This window comes from Spermophilus citellus (genome assembly GCF_964194105.1).
Source record: "Spermophilus citellus genome assembly, chromosome: 7".
Classification (NCBI taxonomy): domain Eukaryota; kingdom Metazoa; phylum Chordata; class Mammalia; order Rodentia; family Sciuridae; genus Spermophilus; species Spermophilus citellus.
In genome coordinates this window covers 106293224-106308398 of record NC_138188.1, presented here as the reverse complement: position 1 = coordinate 106308398, position 15175 = coordinate 106293224, and the positions used below count along the sequence as shown (strand labels likewise).

General features: G+C 39.8%; 1 protein-coding gene and 1 pseudogene across 4 annotated transcripts in view; one reads left to right on the top strand and one right to left on the bottom strand.

Annotated features, from left to right (window-relative positions):
• Positions 1-315: 315 nt before the first annotated feature.
• Positions 316-1857, bottom strand: LOC308653749 (histone deacetylase 1-like; annotated as a pseudogene). Its single transcript has one exon. The product of its transcript is annotated as a histone deacetylase 1-like (transcript).
• Positions 1858-14667: 12810 nt separating this feature from the next.
• Positions 14668-15175, top strand: part of ILDR1 (immunoglobulin like domain containing receptor 1) — a gene marked incomplete at its 5' end in the record, with an annotated part of 32714 nt that continues 32206 nt past the window's right edge. For all 3 annotated transcript variants that reach the window (XM_081302228.1, XM_081302227.1, XM_081302226.1), the window contains one exon: positions 14668-14722. In XM_081302228.1, coding sequence (XP_081158354.1) covers positions 14668-14722 — 55 coding nt within the window. The remainder of the gene's footprint in view (positions 14723-15175) is intronic.

The following is a 15175-nucleotide window of genomic DNA, read 5'->3' as shown; positions in this document are numbered from 1 at the left end:
TTAGGGTTACAGATGTCCTTTCCTTAAGATATAGTTTAATAATTTAATGTCATCTGATCTTGCAAAATCCTTTTACTAGTATGACCTCTGTGTCTAAGAGAAATCTTTAATTCTGTTACTTAGGGCTGGATAACCATACTAGCAAACATTAAGCCTACCTGTGTTGGTTAGAAATAAAGGCCTTAAGCTAAAAACTACTCTGGCAGTTCTTTTTGATAATTATCAGGCATTCCTACCTAAGAATCTCTTTTGCAGCCTCCAGTTTACTTATTTATGGAAGTTACATTTAACTATTATTATTATTATTTTTTATAGAAATGTACCATTTTATTACAAAGTCTCACAAAAATGAAAATAGTATCTTAGAAAGGAAGCTAGACTACCAACCTTCACCTGTGGAGCTGGGGGGAAGACAGGGCAGTGTGAGTTTCTTGGCTCTATTGAGGCCAGTGGGAAGGTAAGAAAACAACCAATGGCTGATGTTAGGAGTCTGAAAAGTACAGGGGGTCCCTGAAGACCCACCCATCCCTTCTAGAACAGTTGGTAAGGGCACCTTTCCAAAGCTACTAAACAGACCCTTGTCATTTTAGGATTTTTCTTATGGTTACATCCTTTCCACCCAGATCTGCACTGTAGATGGTTCAAAAGACTTAAAGAGGGATGGGGAACAAGGCAACTACTGGAAGTTTCCTCCACACAGCTGCCTTGGGATCAGGGCCCTGGTTCCTATCTAGTCCCTGGGGACATTTATATTTAATATATTTTATATAAATACACAGAGAAATAGAAAATATAAAAATCTGAGGGATTGGAGGAAAAAGGTGGGGAACTTGGCCAGAAGCCAAAGCTGGAGAAGTCTGCTCAGGCCAACTTGACCTCCTCTTTGACCCCTTTGGCTTCTGGCTTCTCCTCCTTGGATTTCTCCTCTTCTGTGACTTCTTTCTTCTCCTCTGGGTCTTTCTCTTTTTCATCCTCTGTTTTGACTCTCTTGGCTTTTTTGAAGTTGGAAGAGTTTTTGCGGCCACCCTCTCCTTCCTCATCCGAGTCAGAGAATTCTTCCTCACAGGCAATTCGTTTGTCAGAGGAACAGATCGAGATTCGCTTGTCAGGGTCTTCTTCGTCCTCATCACCACTCTCCTCTGGGATGGCATCCTCGGGAATGGCCTGCATTTGGACCCCAGGTGCATGGGGCAGCATTCTCAGGTTCTCAAAGAGCCGCTGTTTTATCTTCTCCAGGTACTCATTCGTGTTCTGGTTAGTCATGTTGGAAGGACTGATGTGAAGCTTGAAATCAATGTCAAATCAATGTCAATATACAGCACCCTCTGGTGATACTTTAGCAGTTCCAGGATGGCCAAGACGATATCATTGACGTAACAGAAGCCTGATGCCTCGGACTTCTTTGCATGGTGCAGGCCCCCAGCCCAATTCACAGCGATGTCCATCTGCTGCTTATTAAGTTTCACGGCACTTGCGACAGAGCCACCAGTAGACAACTGACAGAACTCAAACAGGCCATCGAATACTGGACAGTCCTCACCAACATTGAATCTCTGCATCTGCTTGCTATACTCAGACATGTTATCTGGACGAATGGAGCGCAAGAATTTGATGTAGTCATCACTGTGGTACTTGGTCATCTCCTCAGCATTGGCTTTGTGAGGGCGATAAATTTCCATTTTTTGGTAGAGACCATAGTTGAGCAGCAAATTGTGAGTCATGCGGATTCAGTGAGGCTTCATTGGGTGGCCTTGTCCATAATAGTAATTTCCAACATCCCCGTTGTAGTAGTAACAGACTTTCCTCCTGGTGCCCTGAGTCTGCGCCATCTTGCTGCCTCCTGTCCCTCCTGTCAGTCAGTCCCTAACTATTATTATTAAAATGTCCAGGAATAGCTGTGTTTTGGCTTTGTCTGTCTTTGCTAAGTGTTTAAGATGAAGCAAGTCAAACTTTGTTTCTATCTATTGTTAACAGTCAGCTGAGTTACCCTGGGAATCCTCGGGAACTTCACAGCAGCTTCTCAGTTCTGCTAGTGCCATTTGCGCTAGGATGGGTCCAGGCCTTGCTTGACCATGTGGCTTCCCTCGGAAGCATCAGGGATGTCTCCCTTTTCTGATGACCCTCCTCTTCACAGCAAATGCACTGATTGGCTTTCTGTCCTCCACTAGTCTCATTAATCTCCCTGATCAGGAGGTTATGTGGCCTAGAGTTGCAGAGCCCTTTGAAGAAGCCCCCTATTCCCTGATTCAGACTGACTCAGAGGGCAAGAGTCAAATTTTTAATTTTAAAACTTAATCTTAAACATCTAGCAAATAAGTTAACAGCCTTATATTAAGAGCACTGAGCTTTAATGTCTATCTCTCTATCCTGTAGGTGATAACTTCTTGTCTTAAATTAACCCAGGTTGTGTGTTCTTAAATCAGTACCTCTGCAAAACATTAACAGGCAATCCTTAGTCCATCTAAAAGCAAACTGTTGGGAAAAGTATAAACGGCAGCCGTACCCCAGAGAAAAAACCCCAACATGGCATGCCTAAGGACTTCTCCTTCCTACCTTCTTCTTCTCTGCAGTGGCGCGAAAAGTTCCCGCCCTTGTGAACTCTCCCGCGCCAATTTCAAACCTCGATGGCGGGGAACCTTAGCCCCAATGAGAACTAATGCCTGGGCGCGGGAACTGATATCTGGAAGAACCTGCCAATAAACGGGTGGCCTGCCATTTATCTAAGCCCTACCATCTCCCCTTTAGTTCTATATAAGCACACAGCTTTTTGCAATAAAATTGGAATTCTCCCGGCGAAGTGTCTTTGCGTGGGGAATTCTTTCACAAACTACAAAACAAAACTAACTAGGGTAAAAACATATTTAGTTTATGTAATAGCTACCTTGAATTCTGGCAGAGTTATACATTATAATCCCCTGTTTGAGATCCTGGCAATCATGACAAAAACCAACTTTTGGGCACAACCTTAAATGTACTGAAATCTGGCCTACTTCTTTCATAGTCACTTTCACATGTAGTGAGATGGGACATAGAGCCTTATCTCAAGTGAGGCGGGGCTCATAAATCTTAAATACTGTAGTTCTGAAACTGATCTTTGTCTTTTTAAACATCATTTTACAAAGCCTACATAAATTGTTGCTCAAGTTCACATGAATATTAGCTAACACAACATAATATCACATTTAAAACATGAATTAAAGAAAGGCTGAAAGATTTTAACCTTTTGTAGAAAAGTAGCAAAGTACCTTTGTGTTTTGCAATAAAACCTTTACATAGATTAGGCTCTCATTAACTTAAAAATACATTTAAATTGTATCTCAGTGTAAAAAGTAACATGGAACTTTACATAACTTATTGATAACAAGTCCAGTTATAGAACACAAATGATATAAATAAATCTCCAACATGTTTTTCTTTTAAGCCTAAAATTACCATACAATTTTAGAACACCAACTTGATATAATGCTCTTTCTAAAGCTTCTACTTTACAGACTTGTATACCTGGAAGATATGAACACATTAATGGCACCAATTACATTGATGTTTTTATATTAACCAAGTTTAGCTTTTAAAGAAATAACATAGCACAATTTTCTAAAACAACAGCACTTGTTTAACCAGCTGTTTAATTTCTTTAAGATTACTTGCTCAAAAACTTACACAGACCTTCTTTATATCATTTACTTAACCCTCTTAATTACTTAATCATATAGACTCTTATCCAGAAACACATTTTCCCTCTATTAAATCCATACCTAGAACCTTCTAGTTTCTCTTTTTCATCTGTTAACCTCCTTCTGTTCACATTTTGAAACAATACTTGTAAACTTTTGAATTTAAGCAGATTATTTCATAGACATCAACATTTTATTAGGGCCTTTTTGAACACCTAGAAAAACTTAAGCTTAATTTAAGACCTCTTTTTTATATATTTACCAAATTTAAATTGAGCCATTTGAATCACGTGAATCAAAGATATTTGGGTCCATTTTTAATTTTTCATGAGCGCTCCTCATCTGTCAATTGTCATATCACTGCAGGATATATGGACATACACACACACATACCGACATACAACACGTAACACAAGTGTAACACATAACACAATAGTAAAAGCCTTGTAGCTTTCTCAGGTGAAATCTCATTGCAATGTTTAAAAAAACTCCAGATGATCAAAAATAGAACTTATCAGAAAAACATTAACTTGTCTGTAGGATAAAAATCATGAGCTCAAAAAAAAAAAAAAAAATACAGAATCTAAGAAAAGGCAAAAGTCCTAGAAAAAATTGACCGGCCAGTAATTAGTAAATGCCATACAATTTACTCTTTGGTTTAATCTAGTTTGAGTTCAGGTAAAAGACACCTTTACTTTTTTTTCCTTGGGCCTCAGATCTGTCTCCTACTGAGTGCTCCAGGCTTCTTCAATTTGCATATCAACCTAAGTCCTGGCTGAGGTCTGGAAGGAACTGGGAAAACTGGAATTCTGAGCAGAAACTTCATGTCTAAGGCATTTTAACCAAAGTTTAAGATACAATTTACAAAATTTCATCTTTATATTTTTCTACACTAGAAAAACTTGCTCACACAAAACTGAAAATAGGATCTTTCTTGATAATTTAAAAGCCACCATCAGAAGAAGTTCCTTCAGGATCATTAAGCTACTTTCTTTGTTCTGAAGTTCCTAAAGTAGTATTAAGTTACATTAAATCGCCTGAAAAATTTTAAAAGAGAACCACACACTACCATGTATATCCAAAATTAAGCTTTTAAAAATTTCCAAGACTGTTGCTATTTAATGTCATTTTAATAAGTCAGACCAACGTTTTAATTCAACACTTTTTCCTAAATCTTACACAGAGAGAAACAGATACCAAATCATAATTTACTATCCTTGCCCAAATCAATGCACTATATACCTAGTGAAATCTCCTTAGGCTACCCAGTTCAAAAATTGATGAAAAAATAAAACTGAATGATTAGGAGTTACTTGCCAACTTGGAAGTAGAGTTCTTTTAATTTTCTATCCTAAGTATTTAAGTTCTACGGCATGAATTATCTGAAATCACAAACTAAACAATTACCTAACCCCAACTTTTAACTGCAAGATTATGCAATGCTTCAAACTCATTTAGATACCAGATGTTACAATGAAACATCTTTTAGACACACATTTAGCCTAGATTATCCCCAAGAAACAATCTATAATAACCTTTAAAACAGACCAGATAAGAAAAAAATCTCTCCAGGTTTTGAACTTCCATTTAATTATGACTCCTATCAGTGGCACCTTAGATTTCCCATGAGTGGACCAGATGTTCTCACATAGGGGCAACTATAGGTGTAAAATCAAGGGTCTCAGTGTGACTGACTTTACTGCATTCAGGTGGATTAATCCTTACAGTGCAGGGAAAGAATGAGGAAATTTCCCCAAAGTGAAAATGGCTTTGGCAGCTGCTGGGAATTCCTCAGTTTCCCCTTTCACTTACAGGATTAGCTTCTTTGGATAGATCCTATCCCAGGCAATCTGGCATATCTCCTAACTTTCCAGTAGAGTCAGTTTTTATCTGCCTTAGGTCTTGAAGGGGGAAGGGAGTATGTACTTTGATCGGCCCAAATTTTTCTCTTGATTCTTTTTCCTTAGTGAGTCCAAGATTTTCTCTCTTCATGGCAGATATCATAGCTAAGTCTACTTTACACTGTTGGCATAATTTAGGACTTTCCTTTAGAGCAAAGAAAATCTGAACATACAGCACCTCACACCATTTCCTTTTTTGTAAATTTTATCAAACTGTAAAATTGTATTAAAATTGATATTTTCCTCTGGTGGCCAGTTTTCTCCAGAGAGTTTGTATTGAGGCCAGGCCAAGAAAATGAGGCGCTTTTTCTTGAGCATCTGAGGTTCAAATCTATCCCAATTTTTCAATACGCAGGCTAGTGGTCCACCTGGCGTATTGGAGAGAGAGAAGCTCCCGTCTGAGTGAGAAGAAAACAGGACTCAGGCGCCCACGCCACGCCAGAGAAAACTGTTCTCATTAGGGACGTCTCCCTAAGTTTGAGCTTCCTAAACGGTCCAGAAAACCCGTCTCTCACCTTGCTTTTGCCAAGGGGTTTCGGGTCCCCTTTAGCAAATTGCTAGGGTCTCAGTTTGCCCTGTGCCAGAGACCCTGGGAGGATTCAGACTTAAGGGCCTTACTGCTTTCCTCCCGACCACTAAAAACCCATTGCAAAAGAAAATCATGCACTTTCTGTTGCCTTTGCTCTGTAGACTAGCAGATTACTGGAGGAGTCGATTCTAAAAATGTCTCTCTTAGCAGCTTAAGGAACACAGCTCATTTTAAACATTGGGGCGGTAAAACAGACTAGTAAAAGTTACCTATGCATCTTAGGGAACCTGGGCAGATTTTACCAATTATCTCATGCCTTTCTCAGTCCTGCAACCTGAATTGCTAACATTTCTGACCTGCGAAGGAAGGGAAGCATCCAGGAGGAATGGATGCGGGGTTGGGAGTGTTGCGTAGCCCATACGGAGGCAAATGTGATTGGGGCTTTCCCTCAGTGCCATTCATCTACCGATCACCCTAGATACCCATGAGGGCTGTCGGAAGGGGGCTCAAGAGAAAGGAACCTTAAGAATCGTCTGAGAGTAGCCCAGACCAGAATTCCGCAGTTGTTCCAAACTCCTTCCTCCACCTCCACGCATCCCAGGCAGATCGGGATTAGGGACACTGTGTACTCGCGCCAATTGCTCTCCGGGCCCAGACAGAAAAGTTGGAAGCGGCTTTGGCAGAACCCAACATGCCTGCTCTGTATTGAACAGGTGATTGAGAGCTGCCTAGGCCGGGAAACCTCTCACCCGAGTCTTGAAGAGTGGCGGCTGCACTAATTGCGTTTAAGTAGCCGTCGGGTGACCACCTTATCCTCCAGAAAGAAAGAGAAAGATGCACCTCAAACAGACATGGGGTGCGTGCACTTACCTCGGTGTAGAATCTCGGTATGGGACCTCCAATATGATACCGCTGTTGACCGGTGACGAGTCCTTGCTTCCCCGATGTTGAAGAATAACACCAAAGAAGCACGCCGAGGCAAGGTCAGAGTAGAAATTAAAAGTTTATTAAAGGACAGCAGAAAAGACTTCTCCCGGAGGAAGAAGGGGACCCAAGAGGTGGAATCCACCTGTAAGTATTTTTAATGATAAAATATGCCAAATATACAGGATAGTACACAAAATATTATCATCAGTGCCATGTATTTGATACTGATTACATTTTTAGTGTATTTGTTTCATATATATATATATATATATATATATATATATATATATTCATATATGTTTCATATATGTTAAAATCTTTAACATTTTATTCATAAAAGACATTCAAAATATTCCCCAATCCATTTCCTTTACTCCCTCCTTCAGAAGTAACAACATTCTAAGATTGGTGAGTCACATTCTCCTGAATGTTCTTACACACACACACACACACACACACACACACATGCATGTATCAATACTTCATGATATTGTTTTGTGTCTTAACAGTTGTCTTTTGTAGCTTTTTAATTCATAAAAATATTTTAATATTCATCCACGTTGTCTCTCTTGATAATTCATTTTAACAACTGTGTACTATTTCATTGCATGAATGAATGACACACTATTTATTTATTATGCCTCCAGTGGAAAGTTGTTTCCAAGTTGTGCACAAATTGCTTTGCAACTAACATCGCTTGTATACGTGTCTGTGTGCACAAGAACATGAGTTTCTATGCAGTGGATGCCTAGAGGGGAAATCATGAGGTCCTAGGATATGTACGCCTTCTGATGTACAAGCTGTTGTCAAATGGTTCTTCAAAGTGGTTGAACTCATTCACCCTTTTCACACCTTTTCCAACACTTGATTGGCTCAAATTTTTACATTTTAACCATTTTGATGTGTGTGAAAATCATGGATTGTTTTAATTTTCTTTTTTTTTAGATTTTTTAAAATTTTTATTATTGGTTGTTCAAAACATTACAAAGCTCTTGATATATCATATTTCATACATTTGATTCAAGTGGGTTATGAACTTCCATTTTTACCCCGTATACAGATTGCAGAATGGTGGTCCAAGTTAGTGGTCCAAGTTGAGCATCTTTTAATGTTTCACAGTGAATCAAATTACCTCTTAGGTGAATTGCCTGTTCATCTGCCTTGCGTTTGGGCTGTTTCCTACTGAATTTTAAAGAGTTCTTATATATTCTAGGTTTTGCAGGGGTTTTTTTTAGCCTTTTAATGCACAATAGATATCTTTTCCTAGTTTGTGGTTTATTTTTTTTCATTTTGTTTTGTTGCTTTTATTTTACAGAACTTTTTAATTTAATATAGTCCCCTTATACTCTCATGCAATAATTCACTTCTGACTCCAGATATGGCTAATTTCCATCCACAACATAATTCTTTATTTCTCTGAGAACACAGACCCTACAATTTAGCTCAATTCTGACACTGTGTACCTGGTTATAGGGGACAGAGTCAGATCCCATAGGTTAAAGTCTCTGTCTTCCAAGACTGTGCTCCCCAATTTCAAATGTCAATTGCAAGTGGAAATTGTCACCTGTGATTCTGATTGTCTGGCTATGTTCCCACAACTCCAGTCCATGGTTCCCACAACTCCTTCCTTGGGTTCAATAATTTGCTGCAATGGTTTATGGAATTCAGGAAAACAGTTTATTTACTAGATTACTAGTTTATTTTAAAGGATACAACTCAGACATAGACAAGTGGAAGAGATGCACAAGGCAAGGTAAAGGAGAAAGGGTATGGAGCTTCCATGTTTTCTCTGAGCACATCACTCTCCCAGTACCTCCACCCAGAAGCTCTCCAGAGCTCATCCTTTTCAGGTTTTATGGGGGCTTCATTACATAAAGCTACTATTGATTAAATCATTGGCCACTGATGATTGAACTCAAACTCCAGTTCCTCTCCTCTCTGGAAGCTGGGAAGTGAAGCTTAAAGTTCCAACGCTCTACTCACATGGTTAGTTCCTACATGAGTCAGCTTTGCACCACTATAATGAAATACCCAAGATGGGCTACTTACATAGTAAAAAGAGGCTTGTTTTGATTCGTTGTTCTAGAGGTTAAAGTCAAAGATTGGGCAGCCCAATTGGTTTGGGCCTCTTGTGAGGGTGGCACATTCAAAGCAGGAGCCATGTGTGGAAGTGAGTTACTCACATCATGAGCCATGTGAGTACTCATATCATGAAAGATGAATGGGATGCCACAGCCCCTTTTGACCACACATCTTTAATGACCTAAGGACATCCCACTAGGTCTTACCACTCAAAAATCCAGAGAACCTATCAAATGATATCACCCTGAGGGCAAACCCACACATGGGCATTTGAGGGACACCCATCCAAACCATAGCAGTTCCCTTGGCAACCACCTCCTACCAAGGAGCCTTCTACCTTCAGTCATCTCATTAGCTTACAAGAACACTTATTACCTCAGAGATTCCAAGTCTTTAGGAGCTATATTCCAGCGGTGGGGGTTGGGGGTATGGGTGGAGAAGACCAAATAGCATTTCTTATTGTGTTGACAGTCTTACGTATGTCTTTTAAAATGAATTACGTTTTAAAATTTCTATTTAAATGTCATTCTTTTCTTCAAAGTCATATGGATATTCCACCATATTTATTCTAAAACCTTAAAATTTTTGCTTTTAACATTTGGAGTATAAGAAGTTTGAAATTTTTGCATGCAGTATGAAGAAATGATACATATTTTACCTTTTAACATACAAAAAAGACATTTGTCTCAGCTTTGCTTGTTAAATAGTTTATGGTTGTCCCACTGGAATATGCCACCTCTGTTACATATGAAGTCTCCATCACTCATAAGGGTGTGTACTTCTTGAATCTCTTTTATGTTTCACTTGTCTGTCTGTCTGTCTCCAAGGATGCAAACACCACACTGTTTTCCTTGCTCTAGCTTTCTAGTTTTGAAGTCTGTTAGAGCAAATTCCCCCACTTCCTTCTTCAAAATTGTGTTGACAACTTACCCCCCTATAATTTCTATTCAATTTTAGGAACAGTTTGTAAAAAATTCTGGGGAAACTTTTCAGATTTTTGTGAGCAATATATAGAATTTATTAATTTTGGAAGAATTATCATCCTTAAAGGTATTGAGTATTCTCTCCAAGAACATGATCTATCTTTAGATTTATTTAGGTCTTTAAAAACATGTTTTCAGTAACTATTTATGATTTTCTTAAGATATTCTATATATTTCATTAAATTTATTTTTTGTTACTTTTCAGGTTTATTGTTATTGTAAGTGTGTATTTTAAACTCATAATCTTTCAAATGTATCTTGCTGGCATATTCAAATGTCAGTGACATTAATATATTGACCTTGTTTCCAGCAACCTCATTTGCTAGTCCTCATATGCAATGCATAGATTCCCTTTGATATGCTGTGTAGATAATAGTCATAATATTGTAAATAACAACATCTTTATTCTTCAGTTCCAACCTTTTGATTCTTTTTTTTTTTCTTATTGTGCTGATTATCCAGTAAAATGTTGAAAAGGATTGGTAATTACGGAACACACTTTTTTCAAAACTTCTTTCACTAGATTTTACCACTCTCTGACTTTAGCCCAACTTCAAAATGAACTGTTTCCTTATATCCTACTAAGCAAAAATAGGTCTCCCAGCCCCTACTGACCCAGACTTCCCCACACAGTGATGAACTCATTCACCCAAACTCATTCAGCCACTTCCACTTAAGAAAATTGTCCCAGCCATCCATAGGACTTTTATTTGGATGATTCACTATTCTCTCTGGTGTAATGTGTCTGAAGTGATTCAAAAACCTGCTCTTCTCTCTGTGTATCTATATTCTTTACATGCAGGACCATTCATCCAAGGTCAACAGACAGAAACTTATATTCTTCCCCCAATCACCACTAATGATTGGTTTGGGCCCCCAGTATCTTCCACATTAATTATAGTTACAATTCCTTCATTAGTCTCCCACTTTTGATTTCATTTCCCACCTACCATTTTTCTCACTGCTGCCAAGTTTATCTTTCTACAGTGCACTTCTGCCTCACCCAACTTAAAAATGCTTCGTTGGCTCCTCATTGTCTATTGTATGAAGCCTTAGTTCTCCAGCTGGTCAGACAGGCCTTTTATTCACCTTAGCTAGATCTCTATCATACTAGTCTAGCAAAACTGAAGCACTTATAGTTCAGCTGTGCTGTTCCTTGGTGCCGTGATTTTTTTTTTTTTTTTTTGCATGCTGATCTCTCTCTTCTTGGATTGCTTACAAAATAAGACTCATTTTCAAACCCAGATCAGATGCTACTTCCTCTAGGAACTATTAATAAAGAGCTAAACAAATATTTATTGAGTGTTATTTATTATGTCAGGTACTATACAAATGCAGGGCATATAAAAATACATAAGACATAGTCCAAGTCTGCTAGCATTAGTTAACTATTCTCATTTCTTGCCTTCCATTAGTCTTAAGTGCCTGGTGCATGATTTTAACTTACATGATTCTTCACTTTCTTGTGGGTCTAACAAATAATTTCCATTTTTGCTCAATACACTCAGAAATGAGTGAATATTACATTCTTTAAATACAGAGGCATATGCCCAGTACTCAGAAAAAAACACACAGTATTCAGCAACATTCATGGATTAAGTTTCCACTAAGAAGTATAATAATAAATAATGAGATCACAGCACAGTACTGGTAGTCAGTCCCTGACTCAGTCAAAATACAGAAGCATGGTATAGACAGGGTGGTGATTAAGGGTACCTCAGCCCACAGACTGCCTAAGTTTGTATCTCAGCTCTGCTGCCAATAAACTTAGGAAATTTGGATAAGTTACTAAAACTTTGTGCCTAAGTTTCTCCTTTTTAAAATAAGGACAATGATACCTCACTGCCTAACAGTGTTGTTGAGAGGATTCATACCAAAAAATGGTTGTTATTATTACTAATTTGTATATGAGAATAGTTATCTCTCTGATAGTGAGCTGATAGTGCTGGTCAAGCAATTTTTTTTTTTTTACTTCTATGTCTAGCAATGAGACAACTGTCTGTTGTTCTGAGCCAAATAAATACTCTTACTTAATGTTGATTGAACTAATAGCAATGTTGGAAGAATAACTGGCTCAATAGAGTTTAAGGCTTGGAATTGAGATTTCCTTTATGTAGAGCTGAATGATACAAGTGGAAAAACCTATATTAACATACACTGATAGAGTTGGCCAGCTATGAACACAGATTGAGACACACAGAGGTAAGGGTTGATGGTATGATAGCTAAGCTGGAATCAGACTGTCTCACCTAGACTCAGTACTCCACCTCTGACTAGCTTTGTGATCTTGGGCAAGTTACCTCTTTGTCATCTCCGTTTTCACATCTATAATAACAGCCCTTTCAGCATACAGTTCTATTGTGGGAATTTGATGAGCTAATGCATGCAAAGCTCTAAGCATACTGCATGGCACATGGTATGTGAAGAACAAAGATGCACATAGTAGACAGAGAACAGATTGAAATAAAATTAACCTAAGTGTTCACCAAGAAAAGCCACAGAGGTATTAATTCAACTGAGTAATTCCTAAGAGAAAAATAAGGCAATTCTAGTTCTTTATTAAAGTCATTTTGTTTGTTTCTACCTAATTTTCCAACTTATCTCAATTATGTTTGGTTTAGAACACCAGGATTTCACAAAATGTGTTCTATAGAACATCTGCCCTAAAATATCTGTAAGAAAAGGGTTTTGAGTGATGCTGCATGCCATATTCCCTTGGAGATTCAAACATTCAGTAACACTCCAAGGGTTTAGTAAGTCCTGAAATTTTGATTCATTTAGTTTAATCCAGCTTTTCTCAAATTGATTTGATCTTAAAACACTTTTTAAAGTAAACTCTTAAAAATTCCATGAAATTACCATTCCATGGAACAAACATGGAGAAATAATTGCTTGATGGGTATCATAGTGGCATTTATATCAAAGCAGGGACTGAAGGGTATGGGAAGTAAGTGGGAGAAGGAGAAGGCTCAACATCACAGACACCCAAACATATACAATGTTCCTGGGTTTATGTGCAGAATCCCCCCCAAGGGGTTAAACCAGCCCTCCCCCCCACTGCCCTCCTCCTGCTGCTGCTGTGCTGGGATCCTATCCTGGCAGATCTAAAGTCTCTTACACATACTTGACCATCTGCTTTTGGCCACACACTTCCTGAATTTACTTCCTATTTTCTGGGAGAGACTACAAGAAAAACATTTAAAGTGAAGAGGCCTATTGTGGGAACCAGAGGCCAGACCCAGGAGTGGGGGTGGGGGAGGAGGGGTGAGTTGAGACTTTCAATCAGATCCAGGACAAGCATGTCCCTCTGAATGGAGCTGAGATGAAAGACACCAGCAGCACCAGTAAAGAGGACCCTTCACAGCAGAGCAGGGCAGGAAATGTGCTTAGGAGAAGTAATAGTGATTTCTAAAATAGTGACCAGAGAGGAGCCTCCTGAAACTCTGTTTAACATATTTTTATAATTCTATTCTTAAAAAAAAAAAAGGTTATGGGAGTGGTTGTGTTTGTTACAAAGGGGGAGCAGAGTCAATGAGAAAGCACTGATAAGAGATAGGTATTTAAAATGCTTGCTCTCTACTTACATCAACCAGAGTTATCTGTGATTTTGCAAGTTAATGTTGTTTGGTTGGTTCCCAAAGGCAAGTGTGCCTTTCTCCCCTTTGCCCTTCCTATGGGTCCCTACTAGGAAGAGAGACTGAGATTCCATCCAAGGTGGCCTGCGGTAAAGAGACCTAGTTGTCTTTGTTAAGTTCAACAGTCAAAACCTTGACCTTGGGAGAGCAGCCAGAGCAAGGAAGGATGCGGGCGGGGGCGGGGCGGGGGCACCTTAGTGATGTCTACCTATGGATGGTGGGAGAGGGCTGTTTTATTAAACTTTCATTACATTTTTTTTCTACTTTTTCTATAATGAGCTTCTGTTAATTTTACAATCGTGGAAAATTGTTTATGTCTGTGGTTCACACCTCACTTTCTAAGATCTTTAGTTTCCAGAAAACTTGAATATACATCTCACAAAAATTTCATTAGTGTTTGTGTCGCGGGGAGAAAGTTTTCTAAGCTTAGAGGAGGGGACGGAAATATAACACAGGAAACACACCCTAGAAAGTTTTATCCACATAATTCTAGAAATCGACAGGGGAGAAATTTGCAAGATGTGAGATTGCCCATGAACGTATGGAGGAAAATGGCAACGTTCTGCAAGGCGGGCGGGGCGAGTGGCAGGAGAAGTGTTTCGGTGGGAAGGACGGTCACCATGCAGCCTGCGCCGCCGGAGGTGTGTGGGTGGGGGCGCCAGGTAGGGCAGGTGCCCGAGGTCCTCCGGGAGCCGGGGGCGGAGCAGGAAACCGCTGCCTGGCCAGGTGCAGGGCGGAGCCTCCGGGAACGCCGCAGGTGCGGATGAGCGGGTGTCACCTGCCGGGTGACCAGAGCCTGCCCTCCCACCGAGCCGCGCCGGGTGAGGGGAAACCCGAGGGGATTCTTTGGAGATGAGCGTCCTGGGCGGCGGCTGATGAAGAAAGACCCAGGAGTCCTGAAACCCCTGAGCTGAAAGGGGCCAGAAAGGGGTCAGCATGGGCTCAGAGCTGCCTCCGTCTTGGCTGCTACTCTTCACCTGGCTCCCAGCAGGTGAGCCGTGGAAAAATGGGACCCACTCTGGGCCCAGGGAGACAGGAAGCCATTGCTTGGCCTTGCAGAGCTGGCCGCCGGCAAGGCAGTGGAGGCCTGGGCTGCACTCTGGCGGAGCTCGGACTGGATCGAGTTTCTGCCTGTAGCAACCTGTTGTTTTCCTCTTTTATTAGCCCAGGTCCTTCGAAATCCGGAGCATTTGGACTTTCCCTCCAGATCTATTCTTGATCTTTAAAGCTGAAGCGATAGAAGGAAAAAAAAAAAAAAAAAAGCACCATTCCTAATTACTTTCCCCGTTCATCGGATACTTGCTTTTTGGTTATAGATATACTAGCGACCATATTGGCCCAGAAGTGCATTTCTTTCATTTCTGAGAAGTTATAGTGTATCATCAGCATATGAAGGAATGTTTGACAGAATCCTGAGTCTATTTTATAGACCCCAACATGTGCC